The 19,988-nt window shown below is 56.4% G+C and overlaps 1 protein-coding gene across 1 annotated transcript; it reads right to left on the bottom strand.

Annotated features, from left to right (window-relative positions):
* Positions 1–3,836: 3,836 nt before the first annotated feature.
* ADSL (adenylosuccinate lyase) lies at positions 3,837–19,388 on the bottom strand. Its single transcript, XM_074271779.1, has 13 exons — positions 18,697–19,388; positions 14,149–14,352; positions 12,555–12,599; positions 11,812–11,891; positions 8,852–9,023; positions 8,710–8,756; positions 7,926–8,016; positions 7,030–7,099; positions 5,560–5,707; positions 5,378–5,468; positions 5,143–5,232; positions 4,581–4,757; positions 3,837–4,138 (listed from the first exon to the last, which is right to left on the bottom strand). The coding sequence occupies exons 1-13, from the start codon at positions 18,859–18,861 to the stop codon at positions 4,052–4,054; spliced, it is 1,467 nt and encodes a 488-aa protein (XP_074127880.1). The 5' UTR covers positions 18,862–19,388; the 3' UTR covers positions 3,837–4,051.
* Between the last annotated feature and the right edge of the window lie 600 nt (positions 19,389–19,988).

Raw genomic sequence — 19,988 nt, 5'->3', positions numbered from 1 at the left:
CTCTGCAGAAACACCAAGTGGGGACACCAGGGTGTGGCTGGAGCCTTGGCAGGAACCGCAGAAAATTCTACCTCCCGGACTGTGTCTGGAGTTTGGGGTCTGAGACTGACTCAGCTGTGCTGTGGAGAAGTAACCAGAGCACCAGGAGTACAATGGGGTAGGGACACTGCTGAGTGTGGGCACTTGCAGGACAGGAGAGAGCTGAAATGAAGCTAGAGGCATCACCCCCCACATAGGACTCGAGGTACTTACAGTAATAATATTTCTTATTAATTAAAAAAAAAAAAAAAGAAAAAAAGAAAGAAAAAAAAAAAAAAAACTGGCAAAGAAGAACCCAGACATAGAAATTTACTATGGGAACAGAGAAGACCAGGGTTCATCTTCAGAGGAAGACACTAAAGTAAAAAAATGCTTTTAGCCCAAAAAGTAACATTAAATGGCTTCCTGTCTAAAGAGAATTTATAAGAACTCAAAAATGAATTTGAAAAATCAAATGAGAAACGTAGAAGAAAAACTATTAAAAAAAAAAGCCAACTAGAAAAGAAAATGCAGAGTCTTAAAGATGAAAATAACTCTTTGAAAATTAGAATTGGGCAAGGTGAAGCCAGTGCAGCTGTTAAGAGAGACAAATAACAAAATAGAATATAAATCATGGGAAAAAAGCACAAATGTGAAACATCTTATAAGAAAAACAACAGATCTAGAGAACAGATCAAGAAGAGCAAATACAAGAATTGGACTGCCTGAAAGTTGTGCCCCGAAAAAAAGAACCTTGATACAATAATGCAAGAAATAATCCAAGAAAATTGTCTTGAGGTCATAGAACATGAGAGGAAAGTAGAAATAGAGATCCCTGTGGGAAACACATAGGAATATAATTGCCAAAATTTGAAACTCCCAGATCAAGCAGAAAAATTTGCAAGAAACAAGGAAAAAAACAATTCATATATTCTGGGATTAGTTAGAATTATACAGGACTTGTCAGCAGCCACAATAAAAGACACAGATCCTGGAATCATATATGCTGGCAATTGAAAGAAGTAGGCCCGTAGCCAAAAATAGCATCCAGAAAAATTATCCATAATATTGAATGAAAAAACAAAACTGCACATTCAGTAAAAGCTTGCAGATTTTTCAGCCCTTTCTTTCAAACAAACCTGAACTCAATAGAAAACTTAACATATAAGAGTCAATATCAAAGTTCAATTTCAAGGAATTTAACATGAACAAATTGTTTACGGTTTTTACATGGAAATGCATGTCATAATTAACATTGACATCAACAATTAGGTATTCAAAAGAAAGATTGGGGCAGAGTTAAGGTAAAAATAGTGATTTTGTTCTACAAATGAGGTGCAGAAGAATAAACACAGATGGGGGAGAAGGGCTCGGAAAACCTGCTCATCAGGAAGGGAATAATTAGGCAACACTACACATGTACCATGAAGGGGATAGCTCCCTCCAAAATCTATAAATAAGAGGAGAGGGATAAATGGAAGGGGAAGCAAAGAGTGGGGGAAGAAGATGAGAGGGATCCATGGCTGAGAGGAGGCTAAGGAATAGCAAGGCAAGTTAAGGAGCAGAATTAAAGCAAAGATTCAGCACCTATAGAAAAAACAAGTGTGTGTGTGTGTGTGTGCGCGTGTGTGTGTGTGTGTGTGTGTGCGCGTGTGTGTGTGTGCACATGCATGAGGGGGGGAAGATATGTGTATGTACATAGATATATATATATATACATAAATACATCCTTGTTTAACTATAGCCTGGCTTGGCGAAGGTGAGGGGAATGAAAGGGAAAAAAAAAAAAAAAAAAGAATAAAGTAAAAAGGTCTGCAGCAGAGAACAAAAGAACAACTTAGGGGCCGCTAGATGGTGCAGTGGACAGAGCACCAGCTCTGAAGTCAAGGACCCGAGTTCAAATCTGGTCTCAGACACTTTAACACTTCCTAGCTGTGTGACCCTGGGCAAGTCACTTAGCCCCAATTGCCTCATGGGGAAAAAAAAGAACAACCTACAAGGAAGTAAAGATGGACACTCATGAATATAATTTCTTCTACTGTTACATAACCTTTCTTGAACTGGTAATGGTGCCCTGTACAACAGAGAAGGCAGGAGCAGGGGGAGGGGAGGGGGAGAGATTAAGTTCTGTGGTGAACACTTTGAATTTAAGATGTCTACTGGACATCCAGTTTGGGAAGTCGGGCATTGGGAAATGAGAGCGCCGAGGTCAATGGATGTGCAGATGAAGCCCAGGGATGGTAGGTAATTCAATCCATTGGGACTGAGAGGACCATCCTGGAAACCAGAGAGCAGAGTACCAAGTTAAAAGTGATCCATAGCATCACAGGCCGCAGAGGTAAAGGAGAGGGAGGACCGAGAAGGGCCACCGGATCTGGCAATTACTAAGTCTGGAGAGAATGGGGGAATGAGCCTCTTTATTGATTGTAGGATCAAAACCAAACTTCTCAGCCTAATGCTGAGCTTTTGTAACTGGTTTCAATCTGACATTTCTATTATGTTTTCCTCCATTCAGGGGAGAGAGGAGAGGAAGAAGGTCAGAGCAGGATAAAGAGGGAAGGGACGGAAGGAGGGCTGGAAGGAGAGAGAAGAGGAAGGAAGGGAGGGAGAGAGGGAGGAAGACAGACATTTATTATTTAGCTGATTGATTGGCTCAAATCCAGACTCCTTCCACAGCACTGCTGAGATGGGGAGGCTGGCACGTGGCTGAGTATCTGTCACCAGGCCCATCCCGTGGCACAAGGAAGCCATAGTGTGGGCAGCAAATTCAGACCCCGCTCAGGGGCAGGCCTCCCATCCCCCTCCAGTGCCTCACTCCTCCCTCATCGTCACCTTTGTCTACTTCTCATGGAACCCCTCCCTAGCTTGGGAGCACCCTCGTCTGCCCACTCACTTTGTATTTGCTTTTCTGTGCATCTCAATTATTCCCAATAACATAACGCACTCAGTCCCTTTGTGGCCCTCTGCCTCAAGCTGATCCTAGCCCCTCTGGGCCCAGTCCCTCTGTGGCACCCCCCCAACACCTCTGGGCCCTGTCTCTCTGTGGGCCCCCCCTCCCCAACACCTCTGGGCCCTGTCCCTCTGTGGGCCCCTCTCCCCAATACCTCTGGGCCCAGTCCCTCTGTGGCACCCCCTCCCCAACACCTCTGGGCCCTGTCTCTCTGTGGGCCCCCCTCCCCAACACCTCTGGGCCCTGTCTCTCTGTGGGCCCCCCTCCCCAACACCTCTGGGCCCTGTCCCTCTGTGGCACCCCCCCCCAACACCTCTGGGCCCAGTCCCTCTGTGGGCCCCCCTCCCCAACACCTCTGGGCCCTGTCCCTCTGTGGCACCCCCCCCCAACACCTCTGGGCCCAGTCCCTCTGTGGGCCCCCCTCCCCAACACCTCTGGGCCCTGTCCCTCTGTGGGCCCCCCTCCCCAACACCTCTGGGCCCTGTCCCTCTGTGGCACCCCCCCCCAACACCTCTGGGCCCAGTCCCTCTGTGGCACCCCCCCCCCAACACCTCTGGGCCCTGTCTCTCTGTGGGGCCCCCACCCAACACCTCTGGGCCCTGTCTCTCTGTGGGGCCCCCGCCCAACACCTCTGGGCCCTGTCTGTGGGCCCCCCTCCCTAACACCTCTGGGCCCAGTCCCTCTGTGGCACCCCCCCAACACCTCTAGGCCCTGTCTCTCTGTGGGCCCCCCTCCCCAACACCTCTGGGCCCTGTCTCTCTGTGGGCCCATCTCCTAGCACCTTCAGGCCCTGCCCTTGGGCTAGTGACCTGGCAAACAGCAGGTGCTCAAAAAAAAGGTTATTGAATGAATGAACAAATGATGAGTATCAGTACCATTAATTTATTAAACAGCAGAATGGAGATGGAGAAAAATACCCCCAATCTGCTTTTTTTTTTTTGCAATGATAAAATCTGAAATGGGAAAAAACCCTTTTTTTTTTAAGGCACAGCATAAATAAGTCGTGTCCTGTGCCCTCGCCCCCTTCACACGTCCGGGACTGTGCCCCCAAGCGCACCCCCGTTCTTGCACCTTCTTTCACCTCTAAAGGTTCAGTTCCACTTTCACGTCCATCTGACTTGCGTAAGACTTCAGGAGGTGCTGCACTTCTTCCTTCAAGAACTTTTCCACCTGACCAAACAGGAGAGAATGGAAGGTATTAAAATCCAGCCTGGGCATGACCCCACGGGCCCTTCCAGGGCTTGTCCAAGCCAAGCTACACCAAGGGAGCTGGTTAGGGATTCACAACGGGGGGGGGGGGGGGGGGGGGGGGGGGGGGGGGGCACTGGAACAAACCCCAGGCCTGGGACCCCCCATCAGAGTGTGGGGCCTGTTGATCGCCAGCTCATCTGTTAACAGGATTTGGGGGCTGGGTTCCCCAGGCTGCTGGAGGATATGGCCTGTGGCCACTTTTTTGGCCAGGAGGTCTCAGGAAAGACTCTGAGCTCTGCCCTCCCAGCACATCCACCGCACCCACCCCAAGGAAGCCGGAGCCCCACCAGCAGAGGAGGCTGGTCTTGCAGCCCCAGGAGGCCCTCGCCGCCAGAAAGCCCCCATGGAAGGAAAGCGTCACCTGCTGGGCCGCGCGGCCGGTGAAGGAGGAAGGGTCCAGCAGGTGCTCCAACTGTGCGTGGATGGGGCTGAAGTAGGGGTCGGCCCGGATGCGGGCGATGAGGTCGTTGTCGCCCCCCTCCTGTTTCACCACGGCAGCCGCTTCCTGCGAGAGCACTCGGATTCTCTCATGGCAATCCTGGGGGGACAACATGGGGCCTCCTGAGTGGCTGGAGGCGGTGGCCAGGCTCAAAGGCCTGCGGTCCCCCAGTCCTGTTTGATTCTCCTGACGTCTGCCCAACGCCCACCCTGGAAACCCAAATGACCCCTGCCTGTCCTTGGGCTGCACTAAGAACTCTTCCTGGAAGGGCCTTGGACCCCCTTGGGCATCTCCATACAAAGTGGGTTTGCTGAGAACTCGTAATTAGTTGATGTGAGGGCCATGGCCCCTTCTCTGCAGGAGGTGCAGGGGCAGCCAGCTTTCCCCCCCTTTTTTCTCTGCAGTGGCCCCTTCTGGGCAAGACTCCCCTTCTTCTCTGTAGGGGGTCCAGGGACACTCAGCTTCCTGTATCTGAGCCACGCACCTGGCGGCTGCCTCCCGCCTTCACCATCGCCATAATGATGTTCTCCGTAGCCATGAAAGGCAGCTCCTGACGGATGCGACGCTCAATGACCTGAAGGAGACGGAGGAATTGTCATGGCTGCCCTTGCCCCGCCGCCCCGGCCCATGGGCAGTTTTGAGCCACATCCTGATGACGCCCCAGGAGCTGCCCAAAGTCAGGGTGTGGTGAGCATGCCCCGCCCCCCTTGGGGCCTTACCTTGGGGTATACCACCAGCCCCTCAGAAACATTCTGCAGAGTGTTCAGGATGGTGTCTGCTGTGAGAAAGGCCTCAGCCAAACATAGGCGCCTGCAAGACAGTCCTCCCGGGGTCAGGGCGCCACTGGTCCCCCGAAGCACCTCCCCTTGAGTCCCCAGACCGCCACCAGAGGGGGAGCAACCTGTTGGCGCTGTCGTCCAGCGTCCGCTCGAGCCACTGCACGGAGGCCGTCTGCAGCGGATCCGCAATGAGCGTCATGAGATGGCGGGCCAGGCTGCAGCAGCGCTCGCAGCGCATGGGGTTCCGCTTGTACGGCATCGCGCTGGAACCTGCCTCCAAAATGGGGGGAAAGGGAGAACCCTCAGGAGCTGTCAGGGCCCCGGGGCAGAAGTGGCCCCCCCAAGCCAAGGAGCAGAGACGGGGGCTCCGGGCCACACAGAGAAGCGCTTTCTCCACTGCAACCCCGAGCACCCCAAAACCCTGGGCTGGTCTGGACGGGACCTTCAGTCCGTGTGTGGATAGAAGAGGAGCCGAGTCTGGCCGACACCCAACTAGCTGTGGTGCTCTTGGCGTAGGCGCCCCCTGGGGACCCTCTCTAGGTGGGCAGCAGCCGGGTTCCCCTGGCTTCCACTGTGGAAGTGCTCCACTGCTGAGGTCAAGTCTACATGGCTGGGGTGCTGATGCCGGCCCCTACTTCCGGCCCCTGCTTCAGGATGGCTGCACCCTACGGTGCCCAACAGAAACAGGAGCCAGGAAACGTAATGGCCTCCCAGGGAGGGCCTGATGAAACCAAAGGGTGACTGAAATCCTGGCGGGCTCCCTGGAGGCCCCTCCCAGGCCAGGGGGCAGCCTCCCAGCCAGACTGCAAACGCTCCAAGAAGCCGGGCCACAGGCCCAGAGCCAGGGGAGCCAGCATGAGTCAGTGCCCCTGTCCCACAGTGGGAGCGCTCCCGGGAGGCCCGTACTGAGGCCATGAAGCTACGGGGGAGAGCACACACACCTGAGCCCCTCCAGACCACTGGGTCCACATGAGTCAGCCCGGAAGCCCCCACACTCCCAGGAGGGGCAGCAATGTGGGCCCCCAGAGGGAAAAGGCCGGGGCCCCTGTGCTAGCAACTCCTGCCAACTGTCTGGCTCCCTGCCGCTCGCAGAGGGCTCCGGGAAGCAGTGCCCAGGTTTGGCCCACTTCACCCTGCTTGCCACCAGGCAGTTCTCCATAGCCAGGGCAGGAGGGCCTGCCTGCCCTCATCCAGACCACAAAACACCCCCGGCCCAGGCCCCTTCCCGTGGCTGCCGATGCCCTCAACCTTGCTGGCACAGTGCTGTGACCCAGGGCCCCTGGGATGCCACCCAGGTGAATGCACCTAGACCAGGGACCCGCTGCCCTGAAGGGAGGCCTCCGCACAGACCCTGCTCGGACTGAGGAGGCACCAGTGGCACCCACTCTTGGAACTGCCTGGCAAAGTGAGCCCGGCCCCCAGGACCAGAGCAGAGCTGAGGGCATCGGCCCGGTTATAAAACACAGGATGTCTGGCAGACGCCGCTCCGAGACGCCCCCCGAGGGACAGCGTCCTGCCCAATCCCTGCTCTGGGCCAGGGCCCAAGGGCACCTCCTGCAGCACAGGAAGCCTGGCCTGGGCCCAGCACTCACCGATCTGCTGTTTCTCAAAGGGCTCCTCAAGCTCCTTAAGGTTGGCCAGGAGCCGAATGTCGGTGCAGATCTGAAAGAAAGAAAGCAATCTGAACCCATCCACCTTTGGGGGTCCGTCTCTCCCCCCACTGGGCCCTCGGGGTCAGGGGACACTGTGACCCACAGCAGGTGACGAAGGCAGCCCCCCAAGACGTTCCCCTGCTGCCTGAGCCTTTGGGCTTTTTAGGGGCTGTGGCCCTCATGAACAATGGAGGCCCCTGGGTGGAAAGGGAGCCCACCTGGCCCGCTACAGCTCTGGGCACTGGCACAGGGGTATTCCTCACTGATGGACCCTGGACTAGCCACTAAACCCTCTCTCAGCCTAAGCTTCTCTTTCTGCAAAAGGGGGGCCCCTGGCCCCTTCCAGGTCAAAACTTTACTGGTCACCTGGGGCCGAGTGCCCGGGGCCACACCCTGGCTGCTGCCCTGTTGTGGGAGTGGGGGGAGAGGTTGGCCAGGCGGGAATGACAAGTTTGAAGGGGCTGAGCCCTGAGGAAGGAACCAGGGACTTCCGGAAAACAAACCAGAGGGACCTCAACGAGCTACAAAGGAGGGCCCCCCAAGTGCCACAAACAGCTGCAGAGCCCTGCGTACACCATTAGACTTTCTGAGTTAATTTGCTGATTTAGCTTTTTCCTTTTAAAACCCTTTGTTACCAGGGACGGCTCTCTGGATGGGGGAGCAGAAGAGTTAGAAAATTGTAGTGGCCTGAAAGTAAAATAGCTTTAAAAAAAAAGCTGCTGACAAGCCTGGCCCTGGCCCATTTCTGTCGCCTCAGGTCCTTTAGCACCGGAGGAAGCACCCATGGGGGAATTGGCCGGGGCCTAGAGCCGAGGGCAGAGCTCGAGGTCACCAACCTTGTGCACGGACGCCCCCAGGCTGGCCAGCACGGAGAGCACCTCGATGTCCACCTTCCGCGTATACGTCTGTCCTGTGATGATGAAGGCTCTGCAGAGGAACCCAGAAGGCTTCCTGTAGTGTCAGGGAACGGGGGCTCCCGGGGACATACCCACCGCAGCCAGCGGGTAGCAGGGGGTCCGTGGCCCCGAGAGCCGGTGGGATGAGAGCCTGGAGGCTGTGGAGACATCCAGTGCCTCGTAGGCAGTAACTAGCAGCTCTCCTGGCCCGTTAGCTGATGGTCAGAATCTGTCTGGGGGTCCCCATGGCAGCTCTGAAAGAGGACTATGGGACTGGAAATACCAGGCAGGAGGTGCTGGGGACCACCTCCCTGCTTCTCAGGGGCACCTCAAAGCTGCCCAGTGGGTGCCAGGAGTGCACTGAGCGCCTCTTTGTAAGGGAAAATGAGGGAAGCTGCTCTGCTTCTCCACGTGCCCTGGGAGCCCCTCCCAAGCCAGAAGCTTGGTGCTGTCGGCACTTCAAGAAGGGGCCCCGGCCAGAGAAGGAAAAAGAAGGGCTCAGGTCCCTCTTGGGTGCAGGGAGGCTCCCCCTCAGTCACCCAAAGTTGTAAAGAGGGGGGAAGTATTTGTCCAGGGTCCCACAGCCAGGATGGGCCCCAGAGGGGAAGGACCCTGCTACAGATGAGCTGAAACTACAAAAACCAAAGGCCTGGCAAACCCCTACAGCAGGAGGGAGGATAAATAGAGGGCTCCCCTGAGACTGAGGCCCTCCCCCCAAGCGTACCTCTGGAAACCGGCCTTCTCGGTCACCATTCGGTCAAGTTCTTCCACCTTTGGGGGGGAAACAGCTCTCTGAAAGCCTCTGGGGCATAACGCCACGACCACCGCCCCCTCCCAGGCCCAAGGGCCTCCCCTGACTCGGCTACCTTTTGGTGGTCTCCTTCAAAGAGCTGCAAGAAGCTGGCCTGGGTCCCCGTGGTGCCCTTCACTCCCCGGAAGCGCAGGTCATCCCGGGCCCGTGTAAGACGCTCCAGGTCCATGCACAGATCCTGGATCCACAGACAGCACCGCTTGCCCACAGTGGTCAGCTGGGCAGGCCTGAAGACAATTGGAACAGAGCTCAAGGGGCAGCACGTGCCAAGATGCAACAGAAAAAGAGCAAGGCAATGCCAAGTCCATGCCCCCCACTCCTTCTGAGAGGGCCCCGGCGTCAGGCGCTGAGCGTTTACGAGCCCTACTGCGCGCCAGGCACTGCTCCCTACAAGTCCAAATGTCGCCAAGGCAGACTTTCACTAGATGCTTGGGGGAAGGCACCCTCCAGCTCCAGAGATCCAGAACCAGCGCAACGATCTGAACCACACAGCCGCCTTTCCCGTACCCATCTCGGATGAGCACACACACATGGCAAGATCTTCCCATCAGCACGTTCCCTTTCCCTGGGTCGGTCACAGTGGGATGTCTGGGTCAAAGATTATGGCCGGACTAATTCCCAGCTCCACCAAGAATGCATCAGGGTGCCATCTCCCCAACGTGTGCTGTTTTACCTTTTGTCAACTTTGCTCATTTTCTCGGGTCAAACCCTGTGGAATCGTTTTTCAGATAGTTTTTAGAATTCTCTTGAGAACTATTTGTTCTTTTTTTTTTGGAATTAGACTCTTACCTGATAAAAACACTTTTCCCCAACTGATCACATCCTTTGATTTTATTAATTTCATGTAATGAAAATGTTCTATTACGTCTTTTATCACTGCTCCCACTCTTTATTTAGTTCAGGATTTACCCCTTGAGACAAAAAAAATTGGAAACTGAAGGATGCCTATCAATTGGGGAAGGGCTGAATAAATTGTGATACGTGATTATGATGGAATATTATTGTTCTATGGGAAATGATGAGCAGGGTGCTCCCAGAAAAACCTGGAAAACTGTTCATGAACTCAAGCAAAATGTAACGCCATCTTCTATGCCCCTCGGTAGCTCCTACATTATCTGTTTTCCCCTCTCCCCCCTGAGGCTGGGGTTAAGTGACTTACCCAGGGTCACACCGCTAGGAAGTGTTAAGTGTCTGAGACCAGATTTGAACTCGGGTCCTCCTGACTTCAGGGCTGGTGCTCTATCCACTGCACCACCTAGCTGCCCTGCTCCCACATTATCTTAATGAAAGATGGCACCCCCAGAGCTGGCTACCCCCCAGACTCATCTCCCACCACAAGCGTCGGATGTCCCCTAGACATCCCTGAGCCAGCATTCTTCCCCACTTCCCAGCTCCTTTTGGGGGGCACCATTGCCCTCCCATCGCCTTGACTGGCACCACCCTTGATTCATGTCACTCTGAGCCCACAAAGCTTCTCTAAGTGTCCCTACTGGCGTTTCTGCCTCCAAAAGTCGTCTCTGTCTCCTTCCCATTGCTCACAAAGCCGCCACCTCTCACAGGGGCCTGTATCAGTTCTGGTCTAGACCACGGCGCAGCCCCTAATTTGTCTCCCCTGCCCCCAGCCTCTCCCACCCCAGGCCATCCTACAAAGCACACGAAGCAGCGCCTTTGGGGAGGTGACACAACTGAGGGATTACTGAGGGATCTGCGGCGGATGAAGACAAAGGTGGGAGAAAAACCTCAGACCTCAACGGTCTGAGCCACCAAGGCTCCCCGAGGAGCAGCTCCCGTCGATGTAGGCTGGCGCCTCCTCTGCGACAGAGCCTCCTGCCCTGAGGGGCTCGGTGAGGTGACTGGGGTCACACAAGTGACTATGGGGATGCCTTCTGATCCACGCTGAAGCATCCTTCCACATTGTAATACCGCCAGAGTACAGTCCCTCCCATGAAGCCGGGAAGATGCAGAGAAGCGAGGTTTGCTCAGTCTTTATTGAAACCAAACAGCAAGCTCTTGTGAGTGGGTCAGGGACATGGTGCCCTGAAGGTTCTCCTCTGCCCCAGACAACCTGCTCTATCAGTATTGGGCGGAGAATCAGAGGACCCGCAATTGATCCAACTGTTTCTGGCCTCCCAGAAGTCCGAGGCTGAGGGCCACAAGCTTCTGGGGCCACATGCCACGTCTTCCCCTGACCATGGCAATATTCGCACACAGGCGACCACATGTGGGCACAGATTCCATGGGGTAGATTTCAACTTAAATCAGGCCGTCTCCCAGGAGCAGATGCAAACTGGGCTTCTTTCCTGCTCCTTGGTGTCCCAGCCCTGTCCCAGTCTGTGCTGAGCACAGCAGGGGATCAGGCTCTCCTCATGCTTTGTTTAAGGCGTCTGTATTCCTTGCATATATGCCGAGGGAGTGCAGGAGAAGGGCTGCCTGCCCTTCTTGGCCTCTGACCGATCGATTCACATCTCCCTGACATCCCAGGAGGTGTCACACATGCCAAAGCCAGGGCAGGCAGAGAGTCAGTCCTAGGGGCCTCTCCTCCGGGCCCAGAGGGCTCACCTACCTCCATCTGAAGCCTTCCAAGGCAGCCAGAGACTTGGGGGCCCACCCAGCCTAAATCGGCATTTCCTCCATTTAAACCTAGTCCTGCCCTCTGGGCCAATCCCAGCCACGCCCTCTCCTACGTAGTGGTTCCCACAAGGTCTGGGCCGGGAGGCGTGCAGATCTAAGACTGACAAAATGATTTTTAAAAGAAATACCCATCTGAGTCTCGCCACTTCTTGGTGGGTGTAGTCTGGTGCCATCACTGCCCCCATGTTTGAGGGAAGAATTTTGAGGTTCAGAGAACACCAGTGGCTTCAGCCCAAGCCACTCACCAAGTATTTCTGAAGAGCCTACTGTGTGCCCAGCACGGGGGTTACCAAGACCAGAGGGAGACTCAAAGGCTCCCTCAGGGAAGGGGAGGCGGGAGCCACTGAAAAGGTCAAAGCCCCACAGAGGGGTCGGGTTACTTACTGGAAGTGGGTGAAGCCCAGGGTAGGAAGGCTGGCGTGCTTGCTGGCAAAGTCCGCCAGGCGGGAGATCACTCTGGCCAGCTGTGAGAGAGGGCGTGAGGGGAGGGAAGCAAGAGATCAGATACCGGCTGAAAGGTCAGCACGCACGTCACGGCCGCAGGCGCCCATGGGACTGACCACCAGCGCCCGGGGCTCCAGAGGGGACCATGGAGGCTGGCAAGCCCGGCATCACCCGGACCCCACAGCGATGCCCCAAAAGGGCAGATGGGGCATGAATCCCAGCCACCAGCTGCCTCCCACCCAAAGAAGCCCCAAAGGGTGCTGATGGACTAGGTGGGTGCCTGTCCCCATAACCACCACCTCCTACGTGGCGTTCAGGCCCATAATGGGTTAACTCTGGCCCCAGAGGCCCCAGGCCGGCCTTCTGGTTTAGGGCTGTGTTTCCTGAAGCTTTCACATTAAGAGTGAGGCTTCAGGAGACTATGGCTGCAAGCCAAGAGAATTCCTGTTTTGTGCCCCAGCCTCAAGGCACAAAGTCCTGGGGGTCACGGCGCTCTGGGACTCACCTGGGCAGCCGCTTCCCTTGGGGATGTTTAGAAACGCAGACCCTGTTGGCCAGTAGGATGCCCAGGGTGGCTTGCCCTCCCTGGGTCACCCCCCCCTTAATGAAGCCCCAGCCTTTCTCTTCATTAGCCATTCTCCCCAAAGGAGCTAAGAGAAGCAGCAGGTCCTCCACCCGCTTACCTTTGGTAGGAGCACATCAATGGCCTTCTTGAGGGTAATCAGGTCCTGCCAAGGAGAGCACAGGGGAGCCACACATCAGAGCAGGCGTGCGCGGGGCAGCCGCCACAGCAGGTGGGGGCTCCGCTCCCTACTCTGGGGGAGGGAAGCAATGGGCCAACCACAGACCGGACCTCAGCCCTCCCTCTGAGGGCTGGGCCCCCACTCTTCCTGAGCCCAGAACCTCAGAAGGCTCAGAGATGACCAGGCTCATCTCCTAGCACAGATAATTCAACCACAAGTGGATGCAATCAATAATTATGGTGGAGTTAGAGAGAATGGGCTCATCATCCTTACAGATGGGGGAACTCAGGTCTGGAGGAGGGGAAGGCTTGTCCAAAGTCATGCAAATCAGAAATTAGGAGCTCCTATGACCTGGAGAACAGATCCCCTTTTGGGAATAATGGCTGTGAACGCTTATGTTAAAATACATAGGATTAAAAAGGAAACCAGTTATAGTAAAATACTACACTCAAAATACATTTCACCAACTCTAGGTAAAGACATCTTAGGAAAGGTTGCCCGACATGAGAAGATTCCCAGACAGATGCGAGGCACCTCAGAAGAACACTGGCACTGGACCAATGGCCACGGCCAAGCAGGGACCGGGAGACCCTGTCAGGAGAGGCGGGAGGCTCCCCAGGCTCCTGCTACCCAGGGGCCAACTCCTGGATTCTGATGGTCGACTCTGCTGACAGCCAAGCAGATTCTCGGGGGGCTGGGACATAACTGATAAAAGACAAAACCTCCCCATACAACTTGATACTCAGTCCTATGATCCCTGAGCACAATTGTGCAAGGGAGAGCAAAAACGCCAGGTTTTGACAGAGAGAATGGAAGAAGAATGTTTTCTTGTACAGTGGCAGGATTGTTAGGTCCAGAATCGGAGGACAGATTCAAATCCTGCCCTTTTTACTGAGGGGACGCTCATCAGCTGGGCATCCTATCACGTTGTGGGAAAAGATGAGAGGGGAGGCTGCAGAAAAACATGGGAGGCCCAGACGAACTGACGCAATGTGAAGCAGGCAGAACCGGGACACCGCTGGGCACAGAAACAGCCACGTGGCAACAAAGATCAACTGTGAGAGGCGAGGCTACTCTGATCTAAGGCAATCCCAGAGGACCCATGGTGAGAAATGCTCTCGCCTCCAGAGAGAGCGCTGATAAACTAATAAAGTGTCTAGTAAAGTACAGTTTTCTCACTTTCTTTCTTTGGAAATATGGCTAATATGAAAATGTTTTACATGATTTTATATGTACATATGATATTATGTTGCTCATCTTCTCAGTAGGAGGGAGAAATGTGGAACTAAACATTTAAAAAAAATTTTACTTTTGCCTTTCCTCATTGCCCTAAGCTCCAATCTTGACCCTGCCCATTACTCCTGTGTGACTGTGGCTACCCCCCCATCCATAAAGTGAAGGGGCACAGAGGATACGCCCAGATTTATCCATGTGCACTTCTGTTCCCAAATAAGAGAAAAGCACCTCAAGAAGCCCGAGCCCCGACTGCTCTAAGCGGGGCCTGGGAGTGAGCCCAGGTCCAGGCAGCACGTACCGTGTTATCTCCGACATAGCAAGACGTGGCCCCCAGGTGAATGATGCCGGCTGCCTTGGGGCAGCAGTGGCCAAAGGTGTGGACGTGAGCCATGACATCATGCCGCAGGCGCTTTTCCTCCTCGGCCGCCATGTCATAGTCGATGTTGTTCAGGTTCTGTCTCATCTCTTCGAGCTGCTCGTCTGTGATCGGCAGACCGAGTTTCTGTGGAAAATAGGAGAGCGATGGAAAACTCTGGTGAATTGTCAGAAGTCTATAAAGTCAAGTGCCGTCTTTAAAAAGCTGAAATCCCAGATATCAGCTCACACCCAGGAAATGGACAACAGTGGGAACGTTCAATTCTGAAGCTCTAACAGGCACAATGTAAATTCATTGGGGAAGCTGCAAATCGGTCCAAAAGTCCTGGAAATCCATTGGGATTAATCAGGGAAAGTCCTCAAATTGATCCGGGGACTCGACAACTGCAGCTAAACCTCAGAGTTAATGGTGACAGCAAGGAAAGTCCTCCTGTATAGGAAGGATCATGGAATATTTCTCACGGGGGAAGCTAAAGGCAGAAAGAACAGCAATGGGATCTGCAGATGCTGAGGGGAGAGTGGGACTTTCTGGGCAAAGACTCGGAGGTGGGAGATGAGATGCCCTGCACAGGGAGGGGACCCAAGGTCAGCAGGGCCAATGCCAGCCTGCAAGTCTGTGAAGGAGCCGCAGAATGGCATCCTGGTCACACCTGCAGCTGCTTTGACTTCCTCCCCTGGGCTGTGAGGGAGTGCCCTGACCTTGGGGAGAGGGGAACATGCCGGGTTGGCTATGGGGGCTGGGGGCGTGAAGAGCAGAGGGTTCCCAAGCTTAAAACAGGCCAGAGGCCCAAGAGTGGTGCCCTTGAGTGCAGAGAGCCAAGGGCAGGGAGAATCCAAGGGGAAGAGCTGGAGCTGCTGGGTGGGGGGTGAGGGATGGCCACCAGAAGGACGGCACTCGGCACCTCGCCCCCCTCACTGGAGACCCGGGCAGCTGCCAACACTGGCGTCTCCTTTCCCTCCTCAGAATAAAATCCAGGACTGCTGAGACAAGCCCGGCTTGACAACTGAGAGGCTTTTCTGGCCCCCCCAGCCCTGGGTCGAGGCCAGCCCAAGAGCCAGGCCACCGAGTCAGCAAGAAACCCAGGACACAGAGTGCAGCAAACCAGGCCTCCCTGGGCCGGCCCCAGGCCTGGGGAGCACTTGTGCCTCAGGCCCCACGGGAGCCAGATTAGTCCCTAAAATATCCTCTCCCCAGCAGCAGGTGGCAGCTCCAGCCCAGGAGAGAGCCCATCCACCCCTGCTGCCAGGGGGCTTCTCTCCAAAGTGGGGATGGCTTGGGCTGCGGCTGCCCTGATTTGGGGGGCTAATAAGGGGTGGATTTGCTTCTTTTAGGGAAGGGGCTCCCCCAGGGCTGACTTGAACCAACTTGTGCATCTGGATGCCTCCCCCCTAGCTCACCCACAGTTTCTGCTGTTCTTCTGCCTCAGCTGCACAAAAGGGAAGCGTTACAGCGACAGACCAAAGGTGGGGACTCCCGCCCCCACTCCTGCACCAGGCTGGGTGTCCGAATTACGGGGAGGCTGCTGGGCAGATGGGCCCCTGAGCAGCAGGTTCTTCCGTTCCCTGGCCATAGAGGAATGGGCAGCGAGTCACCGTGGCAATCCTCTGGAGCCAGGGGAGCTTCAGCAAGGCCAGGCCCGGAAGGGTCCTCTGCCCTCAGAGGAGCACGACTCCAGGGGGCCCTCGGAAGGGTCTCTCATTTTAGATGAGGAAGCTGAGTCTGAGGTGACCCTCAGAGGTCACAGAGGGCCTACGGGTCAGAGGCAGGATCTGAACCCGGGTACTGACCCAGAGCAAGTGTCCTTTTCACTACACCTTCCTGCAGACAAGGAAACAGAGGCCACTTTGGATTGTCCAGGCCCCTCTAAGAGCCTTGAGGAGCTGGGCCGTGGGCACCAGGTGTGACCTCACCTTGGAAGTCACAGCCAATCTAGGTTGGAGCATCCGCGGTTCCCCCCCCCCCCCCCCCCCGGCCAAAGGCAGCAGCTGCCCACCCTGGCCCCTCCAGCTCCGAGATCGCAGGCAAGGAAGTCCCCCGCACTCTCAGGGTCCCAGTGTCTCCCCTTTAAACTAAAGAGCTTGGATAGATTTGTAATGCTCCTGCTCCCTGCAGTGATCAGTGCTCTCCTTCCCTTCTTCTAAGCATGCTCCTAGAGTGGTAAGAGCCTGACCTTCTGTGACAGAAATGACCGACAAGACTCAGCAGATGGTTCACACGGGAAACCTCCCTCTCCCGGGGGCCATCATGGCCCTGGAATGGGAACATCCAGCTCGAAATAGATCTGGGGGAGAGGGGGGAGTGAGGGACCTGCCCTGGGGCCCAGAAGAGCATGTGCTGGCGGGCAGAGAGAAGTCAGAGGTTTGTAAAAGCTTTCAAACAGCTCCCCCAGCCCCGGCCCTCCACAAACCTAGGCCATGAGCCTCCAGGCAGCAGAAACCCCCAGGGACCGTTTGGAGAAGGTGTTGGGATCCCTCCCTCCCTGTCTCTCCTCATTCTCGTCAGTGGCCCTGGCTCCCAAAGGTCCACGCGAGATGGGGCCACACGATGAAACTTGGGGAAGCTCAGGGACTTGAGGAAAGCCGTCCAACCAGTAGGTGTGGACCCAGACCAGGCTCCCCCCCAGCTCCTGCCACTAGTGCTGTTCTGTGGGCTCCCTCATTCAGGGCGCCGGGATCCCACCTCCTTGCATTCCCACGGGGCGGAAGCTCCAGGAGGGAGGACCTCCCAACTGCCCCCCACGCCTCCGCTTACGTCCACCAGCTTAAACACCAGTGCTGCACAAAGAGCAGAAAAGGCACAGACGTGCAGCTGTGAGCTCCTGACTCCACGACAGAGCTCTTTTATCACTGGATTCCTAGCCCCCCCCCCCAACACAGCAGGCTGGGGGAGGGGGGGCAGCACGGTCCTTGCACGCAGTAGGTGCTTTACTTGCATGTGCTTGTTGAGTATCTACTGTGCTGTCCGGGCTAGTCAACAGGCAGCTGGGCAGCCTAGAGGGTAGAGCACTGGATGGGGGAGGGGGGTAATGGATCTCTTGTCTACTATTCCCACTCGTCATTGTGGGGCCCTTGGGTTTAAGAAAACCACAACTTTCTTCTCTCTAAAATAAACGCGCCAACCTCCAAGGGCCATTTGAGAATTGGGACAATAAGAGAATCCTTAAATGAGAAATAGGAGTATTTTGAGAACTGTCGAGCTGTCGGCCAGTCCCGGGCCTTCCTAAAGGGCGGTGCTCTGACCAGTAGCCCCCAGGGGTGCAGTCCCCGCACCTAACCCCTTCCACCCCCCCCTTCCCAGCTGCCTCCGTCACACCCCTCCTGAGCACACCTGGGGAGGACCAGCAGGGAGGAGCCAGCCTCTCCCGGGAAGGAGACAAAGCTCAGGTGCAGCTGTCTCAGCGGGGGCTCTCAAACTAAGGCTGAGGACGTTTATGGGCCCGCCGGGTAACGGGGCGGAGTCAGAGTGTGAGCTCCTGTTTTTACTACAGTCCGGCCTCCCACAGTCTGAGGGACAGGGAACTGGCCCCCATTTAACAAGTGTGAGGACCGCTGGAAGGTTTGGGGAGGACTCTGAGGGGCTTCTGGCTCCAGCCCGGGACGAGTCACTTCCCCTGTCAGGGTCTGGGCTGGCCGCCCAGACCGGGAAGGTCCTTCCCCTCCCGCCACCCACGGCAGTCCCGGGAGAGCCGGGATTTGAAGGGTGACTCCCTTCCCAACCTCGAACCTCCGGGAATCTCCCGGCCTATTAAGTAAGAAGTTGCACTCTGGGCCCCCCTCCCCGTGCGCCCCAGAAGACACGTGTGTCGCCCCTGGGGTCAGCCCCAGCAGTCAAACTGGCCCGGGAGCCCGGGGGCAGGAGCCGCCCCGCTCCCAGAACGGCTCCGCTCCATTTTGGGCATTTACAAAGTAACTGGGGCAGCCCCTCCCCCCCCCCGGGCGGGAATACAATTACCGCAGACTTTTACCAGACGATAACGTGTTACTTATAGTGGTTAGTAAGTTTCGGTGTTCGCTGCATTTAGCAGAAAGCTTCCTTCCCTCCTTCCCCACAGGCCCGACACGCCAGGGGCTTTGGAGGCCGCTCACCAGGACAGGGCGTTCATAGGTCACGGGGGTTCGGACCAAGGCCAGGCAAAGCGGCACCGCGGCCCGGGGGCGGAGGTGGAACACACGTAGGGGCTGAGCCCCCCCAAAAAGGGGAAACAGCTTCACAGCGGGCGGGGGTGATAAGGGGAGGCTACAGCCGGGCCAAGGGCAAGTTGGCGCGCGCGTGTATCGGGACCACCATCGTGCGGGAGATGGGAGCCCTCCGAGCCAACTTTGTGATTCTCAGGGGGAAACTGAGGCAAGAGAAGGGGGCCCGGAGAAAGGGCACGTGGGCCCCCCAAAGTTCTGGCGCCTCCTCGCGCTGATTAAAGGGCGCGCGCCACGTGGGCGCAGCGCGGGCGCTGATTGGCCGCCGACCCTTTACCTGCTCCGCTTCCGCTAGCAGCAGCCACAGGAGTCTCCAAGTCTGGAACTTGTGCGCGTCGCTGAAGAGGAAGCACATCTCCGGGCTGGCGTAGCGGGCCGCCAGCGGCGAGCGGTACGTGTCCCGGCCCGCCGCCCCTCCACCGTGACAGCCATTCACCGACATCTCGGCTCCGCGCGCGCTAGCAGCCGGCCTGGGGTCAAAGACGGTGCTGTCAGCGCGGGCGGGGGCGGGGCAGGCGCCGTGACGTAGGAAGGCGGGACTTCCGCCGGCGCTTCCCACGTGGTTGCTCTGCTGACGTCACCGCACGTCGGAGCTGAAAAACTTTTGTATCGCGTCGCTGTGGGTCCGCTCCATTTTTCCCGGGGGGACGTTGAGAACCGAGGTGGGCGAGGCCCTGCCCGGGCCCAGTGTCAGAATCACTGACATTAAGTTCCTCGGTGTAAGACTACAAGGGATGCTAGAGGCCTGCCCAGTCCCCTCCCGTCTCCAGAAGAGATCCGTTTAGCGCTCCCCCTTTTTACATGTGGGGAAACAGGCTAGGGGCGAGACAGCGCGGAGGCAGCGTCCCAGGAGGCCGGAGTGTGAACGCGCGCCCAAGGCTGCTTCTGCAGCACCGGCTCCCACGGCGGACCGCGGGGATTTCCTCCCTTTCCTCCTTCCGCAGACTTCCCTTCGCCCTCTGCCCTGCGTGCCGTCCCAGGCGAGCCCCTCCCTCAGCCCCCCCCTTCTCCGTCCCAGCCCCTCCCCCGCGCCCCTAGAGTGGAAGCCGCCCCTAATCATTCATATACTTTAACATGCTCGGGACTGCTGCCATCTAGGGGAGGGGGTGGGGGGCTTCGCAAAGGTCAATGTTGAAAATTACTGTTTTATAAATAAAAAGCTGTTTAAAAAAAAAAAAACAAAACCCAAAGCTCCTAGTTATTAAGCACCGGCTGTGTGCCGGGCAGCCGAGACAGCCCCTGCCCTCGAGCAGTTCCCAGCACAGGCGGACATCTCTGGGAAGGATGGGAGCCGCAGATCGGGCGCCAGCGTGGAGGGCGCCGGGGTGCAGCGGCCCGGGAAGGGAGGGCTTCTTCGGGGGAGCAGGACTTGGCCGAGGCCCGAGGAGGCCGGAGAGCGGTGCTGGCCCCCGGCTCCCACCTTCTTTCCCTCTAGGAGGATTCAGTCTTTTTTCTTTAGCTCCCAACAAAACATGGACTCGGTAAACACAATTTACCTTCATAACCGTCTTTACTCCTCGTCTGAACCAATTCTTTGGCCTTGCCGGACCTCTGTCCCTTGACCCCCGG

The sequence above is a fragment of the Sminthopsis crassicaudata genome, chromosome 5, assembly GCF_048593235.1.
Source record: "Sminthopsis crassicaudata isolate SCR6 chromosome 5, ASM4859323v1, whole genome shotgun sequence".
NCBI lineage: Eukaryota > Metazoa > Chordata > Mammalia > Dasyuromorphia > Dasyuridae > Sminthopsis > Sminthopsis crassicaudata.
Note: the sequence above shows the minus strand (reverse complement) of the source record. Positions and strands in the feature narration are given on the sequence as shown.